This window comes from Bos indicus, chromosome 5 (assembly GCF_029378745.1).
Source record: "Bos indicus isolate NIAB-ARS_2022 breed Sahiwal x Tharparkar chromosome 5, NIAB-ARS_B.indTharparkar_mat_pri_1.0, whole genome shotgun sequence".
Classification (NCBI taxonomy): Eukaryota; Metazoa; Chordata; class Mammalia; order Artiodactyla; family Bovidae; genus Bos; species Bos indicus.
Genome location: NC_091764.1, coordinates 35,043,545 through 35,060,836, shown reverse-complemented (window position 1 = coordinate 35,060,836; position 17,292 = coordinate 35,043,545). Strand labels below are relative to the sequence as shown.

General features: G+C 40.6%; 1 protein-coding gene across 3 annotated transcripts in view; it reads left to right on the top strand.

Moving 5' to 3' along the window:
* The window catches only part of ANO6 (anoctamin 6), a 234,362-nt gene that overhangs the window by 129,543 nt on the left and 87,527 nt on the right, over nt 1-17,292 (top strand). For all 3 annotated transcript variants that reach the window (XR_011566592.1, XM_019960746.2, XM_019960747.2), the window contains one exon: nt 11,243-11,371. Coding sequence is in view for 2 of the 3 variants with exons in the window: in XM_019960746.2 (XP_019816305.2) it covers nt 11,243-11,371 (129 nt within the window). In the remaining variant the exon portion in view is untranslated. The remainder of the gene's footprint in view (nt 1-11,242; nt 11,372-17,292) is intronic.

Here is a 17,292-nt window from a genome sequence, read left to right as displayed (position 1 = left end):
TTGAGGAGCAAGTCCTGGACTCACCAAGTGCTGATGCCAAGGGTTCCAGGAGGGTGCTTTGTGAGATCAGCTGCTTATCTCTAACTGGCATAAATGCCATGGAGCAGTGTCACCCAGGTAGCTGTCTCCCAAAGTTCTCTCCGTCCCCATCCCTTCTTTTTCCACCATGTAAGCATCATGTGGGAGAAGGCAATGGCACCCCACTCCAGTACTCTTGCCTGGAAAATCCCATGGATGGAGGAGCCTGGTAGGCTGCAGTCCATGGGGTCGCTAGGAGTCGGACATGACTGAGCGACTTCCCTTTCACTTTTCACTTTCATGCATTGGAGAAGGAAATGGCAACCCACTCCAGTGTTCTTGCCTGGAGAATCCCAGGGACGGGGGAGCCTGGTGGGCTGCCGTCTATGGGGTCGCACAGAGTCGGACACGACTGAAGCGACTTAGCAGTAGCAGCAGCAAGCATCATGTGACCCTTCGTGTACCCGAAGCATCCTGTTCAAGAAGTCCAATGCCTTATTGGATTCTGAGATTACTTAAGAGAAGTTTTCCTACCAAGGAATTTCAGTTGTTCCTTGGTATTCACAGGGGATGGCTTTGACCCCTGTGGATACCAAAATCTTTGGATGCTCAAGTCCCTTAGATATAATGGCATAGAATTTGCATATAGCATATACACATCCTCCCATGTCCTTTTATCATCTCTAGATTACTTATAATACCTAGTACAATGCAAAGGCCTTGTCAGTAGCTGTGGATACAATCTGCATAACATGTGAACAGTTGCTAGCACATGGCAAATTCAAGCTTTGCTTTTTGGAACTTTCTGGAATTTTCTTTTAATATTTTTTAACCTGAGTTTGGTTGAATCCACAGATTTTGGTAGAGTAATTTTGCTGCTTACATTTTTATCCCGTTTTGGTTAAGCATTTGGTTAAAGGGCCCAAAGGCTCTTCCATTGAAGGAAAGTGAGAGTAGTGAAAGTGTTAGTCACTCCGTTGGGTCAGACTCTTTGTGACCCCCATGGACTGTAGCCTGGCAGGCTCCTCTGTCCAGGGATTTCCCAGGCAAGAATACTGTAGTTGGTTGCCATTCCCTTCTCCAGGGGATCTTCCCGTCCTGGGAATTAAACCTGGGTCTCCTGCACTGCAGGCAGATTCTTTACTGTCTGAACCACTAGGAGATGCCCTGCAAATAAAAGGAGGAAAGAAGCCAGCTGAGAGCAGGGAGACCTGGAAAGAATCACGTGGGTACATCATACCTGACCTTTCTTATCCCTTCTTTCCTACATTGCTTTGCCAGGACCTTATTTCTTAGCTCACCCCTTGCTCAGAACAAGCATGTCTTTTCTTCTTCTCAAGCGTAAAATATGATTGCTAACAGCCTAAGACAGAGGTGATCAGGTCATTCTTCTGCAGTGGTTGGCTGGTTGGTTTTTGTTTATTTTGATATAATGACAAATAAACATGGCTAGTCTTTTTAACCATTGCAGTCTTTACAGCTTTGGGTCAGATTGCTGCACATGAGTAAATGAATGCTATATTGGTGGCATCTAGTATCCTTGGGACCAGAGAAGGCAATGGCTATGAACAGATAAAGCATATTATAGACCCCAAACTGTAATCAGAAGTTTATTCGTTATTTTTCCAGGACAAAAGAAGTAGCAACAACTAGAGACTTTTGACTTTTTTGACATTCAAGACATTTGCCTAAGACCCTTAGGGTAACAGTAAGTTACTCTGATGAACATAAGAATTAATAAGCTTCCTGGTGGAGAAGCAACAGTTAGAACCAGATATGATACAACGGACTGGTTCAAAATAGAGAAAGGAGTACGTCAAGGCTGTATATTGTTACCTTGCTTTATAAAAATTGTTACCTTGCTTATTTAACTTATATGCAGGGTACATCATGCAAAATGTGGGGCTGGATGAAGCACAAGCTGGAATCACGATCACAGGCAGAAATATCAATAACCTCAGATATGCAGATGACACCACCCTTATGGCAGAAAGTGAAGAAGAACTAAAGAGCCTCTCGATGAAAGTGAAAGAGGAGAGTGAAAAAGTTGGCTTAAAGCACAACACTCAAAACTTGAAGATCATGGCATCCAGTCCCATCATTTCATGGGAAATAGATGGGGAAACAGTGGAAACAGTGACATACTTTATTTTCTTGGACTCCAAAATCACTGCAGGTGGTGACTGCAGCCATGAAATTAAAAGACACTTGCTCCTTGGAAGAAAAGCTATCACCAACCAAGACAGCATATTCAAAAGCAGAGACATTACTTTGCCAACAAAGTCTGTCTAGTCAAGGCTATGGTTTTTCCAGTAGTAATGTTTGAATGTGAGAATTGGACCATAAAGATGTCTCAGTGCCAAAGAATTGATGCTTTTGAACTGTGGTGTTGGAGAAAACGCAAGTCCCTTGGACTGCAAGGAGATCAAATCAACCAATCCTAAAGGAATCAACTCTGAATATTCACTGAAAGGTCTGATGCTAAAGCTGAAACTCCAGTACTTTGGCCATCTGATGCGAAGAGCTGACTCATTAGAAAAGACCCTGATGCTGGGAAAGATTGAAGGTGGGAGGAGAAGGGGCTGACAGAGGATGAGATGGTCGGATGGCATCACTGACTTGATCACATGAGTTTGGGCAAGCTCCAGGAGTTGGTGATGGACAAAGAAGCTTGGCGTACTGCAGACCACAGGGTTGCAAAGAGTTGGACACGACTGAGCAACTGAACTGAACTGGTAGAGAAGTCAGTTCCCATATATAAGCTCTGATCTCTAAGATGATTTGACCTGATAAATTTTAAACCATCTGTTAAAGTGTTTTTAAACTGAAGCTGCTGAACTGGAAAGATTGTTTCAGGGGTTGGTTTTTTTTTTTTTTTTGTCTTTCACCTTGATGGCATTTGAGTTGGTAGAGAAAAACTAAAGATCAAATTTTGAGTTGACCTCGAGAGTCAGGACTAGAATAATCCATTTCTGATTAATCAGTTGTTTAAGATGATCAGTATTTATCTGGGAAACTATTGAAACTTTACTTCAAAACTTTAGAAGAGGGTTGTTTTGGTTTTTAGTTTTCTGTCATTTTAATACCTGTTGGATGAGTCAGTCCTGTAGTGGAACTTATAACTTAAAACAATCCAGCCTTTTTTTTTTTAAACAGCACAGATGTGTTCATAGGTCAGCCTCTTTGATGTGGGACAGTTTCCTTCTTTGTTAGGAATGCTTTCCAGCCCAGCGTTTGTTCCTCCCTTCTTCCCAGTTGTTTTCTGCCAAGAGATGGGAAACCTGGATTTCACAGCAGTACAGAGTTGGCTCCTTTCCCCCAGCATTGCATTCTAATAATGCCATAGAGTCTGACCTAGTTATTTCACACAGGCAGCTTTTGCCAAGCCAGTGGGGTTTTCCTCCAACAAAGGGCCATGGTCTTCTATCACACAGGAGAGACATGCCTGCAGACCAGATTGTCTGGTAGCAGGCTGCCAACATATGTGCTGAGCGAGGGCCATGCAGGGAGGAATGCCGGGGGCCCCATGCAGACATCATTCTCTTTCCGTGTGTCATTCTTCACAACCTGACTTCAGTGAGCACCTGCGGATGCCACCAAGGAAAGGCAGCAGAACGTGGGCTCCAGAGCACGAGCTGCTCTTGTACACAGACATCTGTGATGATGACCAGGTTTTGGGGACTGTGTTCCACCCTACCTCACTTCCCCTTGGCCTCAGAGTTTTTCCTCTACGCACAGTTTTCCTCTAGTAACTGCCCAGGTTGTCACCAATAGTAACATCTTCAGTGAAAGAAAGAGAAATTGAAGAGAGGGGACTTAAGGACTCCATTGCTGAAATGCAAAAAGACAGGCCTTGGCATGTGGGTACAACTTTTTAAAAATATAGTTTTAATTTATGCTTTTAATTCAAGTATACTTGATTTACAGTGTTGTGTTAGTTTCAGGTGTACAGCACAGTGATTCCATGTTATACATCTGTCCTTTATCAAGCCCATCTTTGCATGAAATGTTCCTTTGGTATCTCTGATTTTCTTAAAGAGATCCCTAGTCTTTCCCATTCTGTTGTTTTCCTCTATTTCTTTGCATTGATCGCTGAAGAAGGCTTTCTTATCTCTTCTTGCTATTCTTTGGAACTCTGCATTCAGATGTTTATATATTTCCTTTTCTCCTTTGCTTTTTGCTTCTCTTCTTTTCACAGCTATTTGTAAGGCCTCCCTGGACAGCGATTTTGCTTTTTTGCATTTCTTTTCTCTGGGAATGGTCTTGATCTCTGTCTCCTGTATAATGTCACGAACCTCATTCCATAGTTCATCAGGCACTCTATCCATCAGATCTAGGCCCTTAAATCTATTTCTCACTTCCACTGTATGATCATAAGGGATTTGATTTAGGTCATACCTGAATGGTCTAGTGGTTTTCCCTACTTTCTTCAACTGCAGTCTGAATTTGGCAATAAGGAGTTCATGGTCTGAGCCACAGTCAGCTCCTGGTCTTGTTTTTGCTGACTATATAGAGCTTCTCCATCTTTGGCTGCAAAGAATATAATCAATCTGATTTCGGTGTTGACCATCTGGTAATGTCCATGTTTAGAGTCTTCTCTTGTGTTGTTGGAAGAGGGTATTTGTTATGACCAGTGCATTTTCTTGGCAAAACTCTATTAGTCTTTGCCCTGCTTCATTCCGTATTCCAAGGCCAAATTTGCCTGTTACTCCAGGTGTTTCTTGACTTCCTACTTTTGCATTCCAGTCCCCTATAATAAAAAGGATATCTTTTTTGGGTGTTAGTTCTAAAAGGTCTTGTAGGTCTTCATAGAACCATTCAACTTCAGCTTCTTCAGCGTTACTGGTTGGGGCATAGACTTGGATTACTGTGATATTGAATGGTTTGCCTTGGAAACAAACAGAGATCCTTCTGTCATTTTTGAGATTGCATCCAAGTACTGCATTTTGGACTCTTTTGTTTGCCATGATTGCCACTCCATTTCTTCTGAGGGATTCCTGCCTGCAGTAGTAGATATAATGGTCATCTGAGTTAAATTCACCCATTCCAGTCCATTTCAGTTTGCTGATTCCTAGAATGTCGACATTCACTCTTGCCATCTCTTGTTTGACCACTTCCAATTTGCCTTGATTCATGGACCTGACGTTCCAGGTTCCTATGCAATATTGCTCTTTATAGCATCGGACCTTGCTTCTATCACCAGTCACATCCACAGCTGGGTATTCTTTTTGCTTTGGCTCCATTCTTTCTGGAGTTATTTCTCCACTGATCTCCAGTAGCATATTGGGCACCTACTGACTTGGAGAGTTTCTCTTTCAGTATCCTATCATTTTGCCTTTTCATACTGTTCATGGGGTTCTCAAGGCAAGAATACTGAAGTAGTTTGCCATTCCCTTCTCCAGTGGACCACATTCTGTCAAATCTCTCCACCATGACCCGCCCATCTTGGGTTGCCCCACGGGCATGGCTTAGTTTCATTGAGTTAGACAAGGCTGTGGTCCTAGTGTGATTAGATTGACTAGTTTTCTGTGAGTATGGTTTCAGTGTGTTTGCCTTCTGCTGCCCTCTTGCAACACCTACTGTCTTACTTGGGTTTCTCTTACCTTGGGCGTGGGGTATCTCTTCACGGCTGCTCCAGCAAAGCGCAGCCATTGCTCCTTACCTTGGACAAGGCGTATCTCCTCACCACCGCCCTTCCTGACCTTCAATGTGGGATAGCTCCTCTAGGCTCTCCTGTGCCCGCGTAGCCACGGCTCCTTGGACATGGGGTTGGTGCTCCTGGCCGCCGCCCTTGGCCTCGGGCTTAGGGGCGTGGGGTAGCTCCTCCCGCCCGTCGCCCCTGGCCTCGGGCTTGGGCCATGGGGTATCTCCTCCCGGCCCCCACCCCTGACCTGGGAAGCGGGGTAACTCCTCTCGTCACTGCCCCTGGCCTCGGGCATGGGGGCGTGATACCAAAGGAACATTTCATGCAAAGATGGGCTCGATAAAGGACAGTAATGGTATGGACCTAACAAAAGCAGAAGATATTAAGAAGAGATGGCAAGAATACACAGAAGAACTGTACAAAAAAGATCTTCACGACCCAGATAATCACGATGGTGTGATCACTGACCTAGAGCCAGACATCCTGGAATGTGAAGTCAAGTGGGCCTTAGAAAGCATCACTATGAACAAAGCTAGTGGAGGTGATGGAATTCCAGTTGAGCTATTCCAAATCCTGAAAGATGATGCTGTGAAAGTGCTGCACTCAATATGCCAGCAAATTTGGAAAACAGCAGTGGCCACTGCCGGGGACCAGCCCTGGCTGATCCAGGGTATTCGAAGCGGGGATGGCCTCGGCGACCTATTTATTTAAATATTTATCAAAGATATAAAGAGTAATAGGATGAGGATAGCTCAGTAGGAAAATTCAGTGGAGAAAAGAGGCTGAGTAGCTTGGTTTACGCGGGAGGCCAATAAAATTTCAAGACAAGAAGTTTGCACCACTTACGTAGGCCGCAGGCATCCTTCCGTTCTCCCGAAGGAGAGGAGACACTGAGGCCTCCCCGGTTGGATCTTAGAAGCCCAGGCATAATTAGCAAGCATGGCGGGTTCCATGCTCCAGATGGAGACTCAGCCAGAATTTGAGAGAGAGCGCAACATGGGGAGACCAAGTTTCAGTGAACAAGGCCCGCACTTTATTTTCCAAAGTAGTTTTTATACCTTAAGTTGTGCATAGAGGATAATGGGGGAAGGGGTGGAGTCATGCAAGGACAGCAGTTCCTGGTCCTAATCGAAGCCAGGCTTTCAGACTTGTCATATGCAAAAGTTCAGGTGAATTACATCATCTTCTGGCCAGGAGGCCTGTTAACATTTTAAGAAACTTATCTTTCTCTTAAGGTGATTATTCCAAAGTCAGGCACCAGCCTCCAAAAAAGCATTGGACAAAACTGCATTCCTATAGGGCAAAGGTGAGATGGGCTCAATCAAGAAAAGAATTAAGGGTCCAAGGTTACAAACATTAAGGCTACTACTTACATTTCTATACACCCACATATCAATCAATACACTGCCAAGGACACAGTAGGTAAGGAGTATGGAGACTTAGCAGCAAACATTGGCCCAATAAGTGAAAAAACCCTTCACCAATACAATTTCTAATCAATCTTTTAACTACTCAAAGGAATCTGTGTTTAGACAGTTTAGAACATCTCCTGCCTCTCACAGTTGGGAGGCTCTGAACAATCACATGTGGCCGAAAAAACCTATTCAGGCAGGTTAGAGGTTTTCCAAAGGAGTTTGTAGGTTAAACACTGTCACGCCCGGGAATTATTAACTGGAGCTGTAAGCTAACTCTTTTTTCAGAGAGAGGTAGTGGGGGACAGCCCCCCGTAAAGTCAGAGGTGTAGGTGAAAGCACAAAGCAGAAAGTAGGCAGACTCTGGTTTTGGGGGTAGATGTTCGAGAATTTCCAGGGGGACTCCTGAGGCTCGATCCCGCCTTTGCGTATGCCGAGCCTCCTTCCTCATGACCTTTTGTCATGGGCGGAGTTCCTCATGCTGGCTCCCAGCGGTGATAGAATTCCAGTTGAGCTATTCCAGATTCTGAAAGATGATGCTGTGGAAAGTGCTGCACTCAATATGCAATATGCACTCAATATGCAATATGCACTCAATATACAATATGCCGGCTCCCGGCAGGCCACAGGACTGGAAAAGGTCAGTTTTCATTCCAATCCCAAAGAAAGGCAATGCCAAAGAATGCTCAAACTACCACACAGTTGCAATCATCTCACACGCTAGTAAAGTAATGCTCAAAATTCTCCAAGCCAGGCTTCAGCAATATGTGAACCGTGAACTTCCTGATGTTCAAGCTGATTTTAGAAAAGGCAGAGGAACCAGAGATCAAATTGCTGACATCTGCTGGATCATAGAAAAAGCAAGAGAGTTCCAGAAAAACATCTATTTCTGCTTTATGGACTATGCCAAAGCCTTTGACTGTGTGGATCACAAGAAACTGTGGAAAATTCTTCAAGAGATGGGAATGCCAGACCACCTGACCTGCCTCTTGAGAAATCTGTATGCAGGTCAGGAAGCAACAGTTAGAACTGGACATGGAACAACAGACTGGTTCCAAATAGGAAAAGGAGTTCGTCAAGGCTGTATATTGTCACCCTGTTTATTTAACTTCTATGCAGAGTACATCATGAGAAACGCTGGACTAGAAGAAACACAAGCTGGAATCAAGATTGCCGGGAGAAATATCAATAACCTCAGATATGCAGATGACACCACCCTTATGGCAGAAAGTGAAGAGGAACTCAAAAGCCTCTTGATGAAAGTGAAAGTGGAGAGTGAAAAAGTTGGCTTAAAGCTCAACATTCAGAAAACAAAGATCATGGCATCCAGTCCCATCACTTCATGGGAAATAGATGGGGAAACAGTGGAAACAGTGTCAGACTTTATTTTTCTGGGCTCCAAAATCACTACAAATGGTGACTGCAGCCATGAAATTAAAAGACGCTTACTCCTTGGAAGGAAAGTTATGACCAACCTAGATAGCATATTCAAAATCAGAGACATTAGTTTGCCAACAAAGGTTCGTCTAGTCAAGGCTATGGTTTTTCCTGTGGTCATGTATGGATGTGAGAGTTGGACTGTGAAGAAGGCTGAACGCTGAAGAATTGATGCTTTTGAACTGTGGTGTTGGAGAAGACTCTTGAGAGTCCCTTGGACTGCAAGGAGATCCAACCAGTCCATTCTGAAGGAGATCAACCCTGGGATTTCTTTGGAAGGAATGATGCTAAAGCTGAAACTCCAGTACTTTGGCCACCTCATGCGAAGAGTTGACTCATTGGAAAAATCTCTGATGCTGGGAGGGATTGGGGGCAGAAGGAGAAGGGGACAACAGAGGATGAGATGGCTGGATGGCATCACTGACTCGATGGACATGAGTCTGAGTGAACTCCGGGAGTTGGTGATGGACAGGGAGGCCTGGCGTGCTGCAATTCATGGAGTCGCAAAGAGTCGGACATGACTGAGTGATGTGATCTGATCTGATAAATATATAATATATATTCTTTTCAGATTCTTTCCCCCATAGGTTATTACAAAACATTGAGTATAGTTCCCTGTACTCTATAGTAGCTCCTTGTTGGTTATCTGTGTTAAATATAGTAGTGTATATATGTCAATCCCAAACTCCTAATTTATTCCCCCACCCTTTCCCCTCTGGTGACCATAATCTTGTTTTTTGTGTCTTGTATAACTTTAAGTACTCTCAAAGTTTACCAATGTTAAAGAGCTGAAATTGCAAATAAAAGACTTGAGTAGTGGCCTCAGCCTTGGACACTGATGTGTCTGTTTCCATGGTCCCTCAGTGCCCCGGCTGGGCAAGGCCTCAGGACAGGTCACACTGTTCACAGTGAAGGTCCCTGGTCAAATGCAACCTCGGTGAAGGGCTGCAAGTTAGCTTACATTGCCAGAGTGCATTCTGCAGGTGAAATATCTTGCTGAATGAAAGGAACTTCAAATAACTGTTAACAATCTTCAGATGCTCTGTGGCAGGAAAGAAGAAAGGAAAGACAAGTATCAGGTGGTATTTGTTGTTGTTGTTTAGTTACTAAGTTGTGTCCGACTGTTTGCAACCCCATGGAGCCCGCCAGGCTTCTCTGTCCATGGGATTTTCCAGGCAAGAAAGTGGAGTGGGTTGCCATTTCCTTCTCCAGGGGATCTTCTCGACCCAGGGCTCAAACCCCTGTCTCTTGCTTGGCAGGTGGATTCTATACCACTGAGCCACTTGGGGCTTCCCCATCAAATTGTATACATTTGGCAAAAAACCACATCGTATCAAAAGCGTGACAAAAAGGAGAAAGTGGTTGTGGTAAAATAAGGTGATTTATGTACTAAATGATGCTGAGTGCAGAGAATTAATCACACTTAGTAATTAAGTGGTTTCAGCAAATGACTGCAAAGTCCTACATTCCCATGAATTTTTAATGGAAAAAAAACTTGAAAAATTAAAAAGTATTACTTAGTTAAAACGTATTTCAATACTAAAGCAAAATTCACGTAAGCATCTTGACCAGCTATGTGAGAAACACAAACTCAAGTTTTTCCTTAGAGCAAATAAAACAATACTATCCAAATCCATATGGTAAGAGATTGTTTTAAGCTGTATTAGGTCTGTTCTGGCATTATGACTTTGTTTTTATGCCATAAGGCTTTTAAGCTCTAAATTAAAGGCTCATTTATTTGTTCTTGTTTCTGGGATTTTTGTTTGTTTTTTGCTAGGAGTGAGTGGGTATTTTGTGTGGATTTGGAGACAAATACCAACAACTGCTGTGTATTTTGTGTGTATCAAAGCAGTTTTTGGCTTTTGTTTAAGGTTATAAAATGATACTTTTTATAAAGTGATGTGGTTCAGAGAGAAGTCATGAAAATTGATGAAAAGGTTAGATAATATGACATAGGTAGGATGCAGTCATTCACTCGGTTGTGTCCAATTCTTTGGTACCCCATGGACTGTAGCCTGCAAGGCTTCTCTGTCTGTGAAATTCTCCAGGCAAGGATGCTGGAGTGGGGAGTCATTCCTTTCTCCAGGGGATCTTCCCAACTTAGGGATCGAACCTGAGTCTCCCACATTGCAGGCAGATTCTTTACCATTCTTACCATTCTTTACCATCACCAGGGAAGCCCTGAGATTTTCATAAACAGTGCTATGCCTTAGATATTTTTTCTCTTGTTAAAACAACTTTAATCCTTCAGATAGGTGTCTCTGGTTACTGTGTTTATTTCCAAACTTGAAACTCCTTTTCTTGTTCTTGTGGGAATAATTCTGGGATAATCCAGAATGCTGATATTTCCCTGTATATTTTAGAATAATGCTGCTGCTGCTGCTGCTGCTAAGTCGCTTCAGTCGTGTCCGACTCTGTGCGACCCCATAGACAGCAGCCCACCAGGCTCCTCTGTCCCTGGGATTCTCCAGGCAAGAACACTGGAGTGGGTTGCCATTTCCTTCTCCAAGAATAATGCTAACCTGCTCAATTCAAGGACTTTCTTTCAGCAAAAACAGACCATGCTTGCAAAGATCATGTTGGTCATGCCCTCTTGGTCAAGTGACTAGTAAAGGATGTATTTCATTTTCTGTAAACATTCTGATGTACCTACTAAAGCTACAAAATAAGCACTTATGAACTGACACTTTTCAAGAAACTATATTAAAATTTATTTTTCTTTTCCACACAGGAAGAATTTAATGGAAAACCTGACTCCCTCTATTTCAATGATGGTCAGCGAAGAATTGACTTTGTTCTAGTGTATGAAGATGAAAGTAGAAAAGAGACCAATAAAAAGGGTTCAAATGAAAAACAAAGAGTAAGTTTATTTTCCTATTTTTTTATTTTTATTCTTTATAATATTGTAAAATGAAAAAAATAAACTGCTGTTTTTGTGGAAGCAATGAAGTGAAACTGGTGTTTGAGATATCAAGTCAGGCATACCTTTATATTTTCTCTATTCATCATTCCCTCAAGGCATGGTAACAAAAAACATTAAAAAAAAATTTTTTTTTTTGAGTTTTAAACAGAAACTTCCTCAGGCTCTTAAGCTGAAGGCAGATTTTCTTCCAAGGAATTGCCCTTTCTATCTGTAAAAGAGATTTACACTAAAAGCACACTTGGCTATTTGCAACTAGATATGAAAGGAAGCTAATAATAAATAACGACAACAGGGATAATACCAACCATCCAGTGTCAGGGTATGCTAACTCATGGATGGTCTGTTATTTTGCATGCATGTGCTCATTTAATTCTCAGAATAACCTTGTTGTGGTGGTGGTGGTTCAGTCGCTCAGTCGTGTCTGACTCTTTGAGACCCCGTGGACTGCAGCACGCCAGGCTTCCCTGTCCTCCACTGTCTTCCAGAGTTTGCTCAAACTCATGTCCATTGAGTTGGTGATGCCATCCCAACCATCTCATCTTCTGCAGCCCTCTTCTCCTTTTGCCTTCAGTCTTTCCCAACATCAGGGTCTTTTCCAGAACAACCTATAAGGTGCCTTTTATTTTCATACCATTCTGGATAACAAAATCGGCCCTTAGAGAGATTAAACGATTGCCCAAGTTCATGGACTCTAATGTAAGAACTGGTGGAGCTACAATTCATACTCTTGTCTTGAATCGCGAACCCGTGCTCTTGACGTCTCCCACTTTCTTCCCTTCCTTTCCCTTTCATTCATTGCCAGTCAGGCTTTACTTTTCCTTTGCATCAGGCTCTTTCAGGTAATGCGGCCATCTTTATCTCAAGATATTAAGCCATTTAACCTGCTAAATATATAACAACTTCCTGGAACTTCTTTACCAAACTGTATCAGACTAAAACAAGACAAAAAAGAAAATATACAAGTGTGACTTTTACCCACTTTGAAAATCACTTCTTCATTCTGGTTTTGTTTTTTCTCACATTTGTGCTGTTACAAATACACAACTATTCATCTGTCCCTCTCTGGGCTTTCTCTCTAAAATATGTCATCCTCAAATCTATTGATTTCTGTCTAATTTTTCAAACCAAGAATGAAACCTACTTAAAATGAAGGAAACAGTCCTTTTTATTTTTTTGTTTTGTTTGTTTTGGAAAGGGTAATTTTGGAGGCTTGTATTTGCATAGTGTCACAGAATGAGCCCAGCTTTTGGAACCTGATATTCAGATTCTGATTCTGCTGCTGTAGTGTTTGGAGTAATTCTAGTTGAGGCAACACCAGCCTAGAATTACAGTGGCTTAATAAAATAAAAGTTTACTTATGGCTCAAGTCAGTCATGGCATCCCTGTTTGGCACAGTGTCTTGGAGGTATGGGCAGGGCTTTGTTGCTTGCAGTCATTCAGGAACCCAGCCTAACACAAAGGCTTTGCCATATTCAGCAGGTCGTTTCTGAGATCACTCTGGGCATCAATAAATGGTAGGTAGAGTAAGGGAGAGGATAAAGAACGCACTCATGCTTCTTTACCTGTCTGGGTTGGAACTGACATCATCAGTTGGGTTCACATTCTTTTGGTCAGAACTCTGGAAGGTGGAAAGTATAGTTTCTGGCTGGACAGACATTTCTCAGTAGGAATTCCATGCTATGGACGGGGAACATTAACTTTTGGTCATCAGCGGCTTGTCTTTGCCACAGATTCCAGCTAACTGTGTGAGTTGGATGAATTTTCTCATCAGCCTCATATTTTATTATTATTTGGAGATGCCTTTTATTTTTACATTTTAACATCTCTGAAATCAGGGTACATCTTTAAAAAAGTGTATCATAATTTCATTGGATGAATTTTTATTGGCACATAAACTATTGGCTCACCATACAACTAGAGGCATCTTAAATTCTGGAAAATAGGAATCTCAATACCTAGTCCAGATAATTATGTTTAGGATTGAATAAAATAGTATACACAAATTTTTGTAGTATACAGAATTTGTAGTATACAGAATAGTATACAGAAATTTAGGTAGTATACAGCTACATAAATTTTCAGCACATGTTAGAATTAGATGTTAATTTTTGTACCTTCTCTTTTATTTGGGGTATACACTGGTATGAAAAGGCATCACTCTCTGATTATTATATAATTTTGTCACTAAACTAGCTTAGAGTATTTTATCATTTTCCTGTGAACACTAAGATATCTTCTGTGCAGTCAGGGTCACTGTCATCAAATATTTATTAGGCATCCATATGCTGGTGGAACTGAATTGAGCACTATATAAAGTAAGTTAAACAAACCTAATCCATTACAGTATAGAGGAAACAGTTTTAGTTTTATATAAGGGCTCTGTCCTATGGTAAAGGAGCCTAGAGCTGGTTACATTATTAACAAGGTCTGCATTTGAGTTATACAGAAACAAAGGTGCTGAAGTAACTTTCATAAATCAAGAGAAAAAAAAACCATCATTAATTTTGGTATCTAAACTCATGGATTGATGTACCATGATGTTGGTATTTATTTATAAGCTATGCTTTTAAGTGTTTTGAGACTATTTATACATGTTACTTAATTTAGATTCTACTAGAATTTGAAGCTCAGCTTTGGAATCACATTTTTATTAATTGAAAAATCATTTGCAAGTTCCATCATACTCTCTATCAGGCTGTATTCAGAATTTAGGACAATGCCAAGGAAAGGCAATTTCAAAATTCTCTTTTCTTTGAGAGGAAAAAAAAATTATGTCTAAATCATATTGATTTCCTAAAACAGCCCCAAGGTTGACTTTGCAGGGGCTGATCTAAAAAGTATTGTTAAATTCTTGTTAGAGGTAGAGAAAGATAAAACTGATGGTGCTGTGAGCATCAGAAACATACAGGAGTAAAAGTCTCCATCTGCATATGAGCAAAGAGAAATTATTTTTCTAGCCAGACCTCCAAATATCATATAACTTTGTCCACTTGTATTAGTGAAAATACCTCAGAATCTCACACCTCCCTTTGGAAAAGCATAAACCGTCTGTATTACAGATGGGGTCGATCATAAGTTGTTCCAAGAAGAAGTGTTTCTTTAGGCCATACTGCTGTCCATGGCGTGGAGTCAGTTCGAATGTCTTTTACTGGAAGTAACAGGGAAACCAAACTCAAAATGTTTTAAGTGCTAAAAGGAAATAATTCTCTCATTTAAGAAATAGTGTGGAGATAGGAGCATTTCTGAGTTAGATAATTTATTGGCTTAATGGGGTCATCAGGACTCGAGCTTCATTATATCCTTCCACCCTGCCATCCTCAAATGTTGGCTGTTCTTAAACTGTCTTCACTTCGTTTCATGATGTTTGTTGTGTTTCCAGACACCAGTGGCAGTAAGAAGGAACGCCCTTTCTTTCGGCCCGCTTTTAGAAAGGGGAAGAAATCTCCCCTAGAATGGCAGACTTCCTTTCACTGTTGATTGTCTCTCACAGGCCTATTCCTAAACCAACCACTGGCAAGATGAATGAAACTACCATCATTAGCACAGACTAATCAAGACTAGTCTTTCATTTCCTAAATCATCTGATCACTTAGTATCTGAAAAACTGTCAGCTTTTCTTGGTAATGAAGAAGGGGAAGATGACTGTTGAATAGGCAGCCAGCAATGCCTGGCACATCTCATGATTAAAATATATCTAAATAAGTTTGCTCCATACTGTGAAGAGCAAAAGTGTTTTAAATGAAACATGTTTCCATATGTTTCTCCAACTCTTCCTGCTCAGTTTTGTTCGTCATTCTTCTTTCTCCCATTTCCCTTATCTAGAATTGCTAATGGATGACATAACTGATCTGTTCTGAATTTCATTTTGTCTGACACTTGGCCTCCCTTCTAAACAGATGTGTTTATGACCAAGTAATGATATAATGCAGATGATGATAAAGAGAATAGAAAAGTCTAGATAGCACAAGAACAGTATAAGTCATCCTGAATGTAATGCTTTTTTATCAGCAGAATCCATCCCTAAAAGTTGATAGAAAAAATATTTCCTTGAAGTTGATGAAAAGTTATGGAAGTATAAGTTTATCTTGTATATCAGGCCTTAAGAATTTGTTAGTGGATCTGGCCAGTAGAGAGTACAGAGTAAGAAATTTTCCAAAAAATAAGTGTTTAAGTTACACCCAAACCTTCAAATAATGTGGAAGAACTGACTAATTGTTTATAGATCCCTTGAGCTTTTAAAACTGTTATCCGTTGTTTTATACGAGTTATCATGAGGCTGGAACGGTTTACATAGAAGCTAGATGAAATCCCTTTGGAAATGGTTAAAAGTTCAACTGAAAATTCTAATAAAGTGAACACAGTGCACTATTCCATGTATTAAGATTTTACATACTTTAGTAAAGTTTTATAATAATGTCTGAGGATCTTATACATTTTTATTAACTATTATATTACATTTTTGTTGCTGTTATCAGACACATTTAATTTTTTTATTTTTTTGCTTGTGATTTAGTATTTTGTGTTAAGAAAGAAGTCTATTGATTTTTTTTATAAGATCTAGTTACATTGAGAAACTTTTTAGTTCCAGCAGTTTCTGATGCTTGTTTTAAGTTTATTCAAAGGAAGACCATGTTGTCTCCAACTGACAGCTTCACTGTACCTTTCTTTATACTCCATTTGTTATCTTGTCCAAGTGATATGGCTAAGACCTCTTGAATAAAACCTGCAGCACATACTAGTCACTCATATTGTTCCTGAGTTTGGTGCAAGTGTTCTAAAATTTCATCATTAAATATACATTTGCTATAAATTTTTGGTAGTTTTCTTTTACAAAGTTAGGAGTTCTCTTCTAGTTGATATTGCTATGAGCTTTTATAATTGGGTTTTTAAATTTATCAAATGTGCTTTCTTTGCATCATTGCTTTATCAGTAAGTCTTAGTGCATAAAGTATATGATTCTTTGTAGCTCATAAGATGATAGCTAACAGTATAGAATATTCAAACATCATTCATTATTGGCTTTAACATGCAATGTATCATTTTTATAGTCACTAGCTTTCTACTTATGTTAATACTATGTTATAACATAGTTTATTTATAATTCATTAAAAAGTACTTGAGGTCACATACAGAATATAACATAAATAAAAGTAATTAGATGAGGATATCAAAGCTATGGTTTTTCCAGTGGACCATAAAGAAAGTTGAGTACCAAAGAATTGATGCTTTTGAACTGTGATATTGGAGAAGACTCTTTAGAGTCCCTTGGACTGCAAGGAAATCCAACCAGTCAATCCTAAAGGAAATCAGTGCTAAATATTCATTGGAAGGACTGATGCTGAAGCTTAAACTCCCAATACTTTGGCCACCTGATGCAAAGAACAGACTCATTTGAAAAGACCCTGATGTTGGGTAAGATTAAAGGCAGGAGGAGAAGGGAACAAGAGAGGATGAGATGGCTGGATAACATCACTGACTCGATGGACATGAGTTTGAGTAAACTCTGGGAGTTGGTGATGGACAGGGAAGCCTGGCGTGCTGCAGTCCATGGGGTTACAAAAAGTCGGACACAACTGGGTGACTGAACTGAACTAATCATGGTAACAAAAATGTAAAAGCCAGAAAAATAAAATGAAGCTATGTATCAAAGTAATAAGCAAAATGACTTATTATTAACCATAAAGTCCTATTCAGAAATTAGAGTTCAGCTGCAAATTTGCCTCTTGAGTTTCCTCGTAGCCAAAGAAAATAGAGGATGTTATCAACACCATGGTTTAAAGTTTCAGCACAATAAAAACCAAACTGGTTGTTCAAAAGAAATATAATCTTTCTGGTCTAATATCCCCCAGAAAGAAATT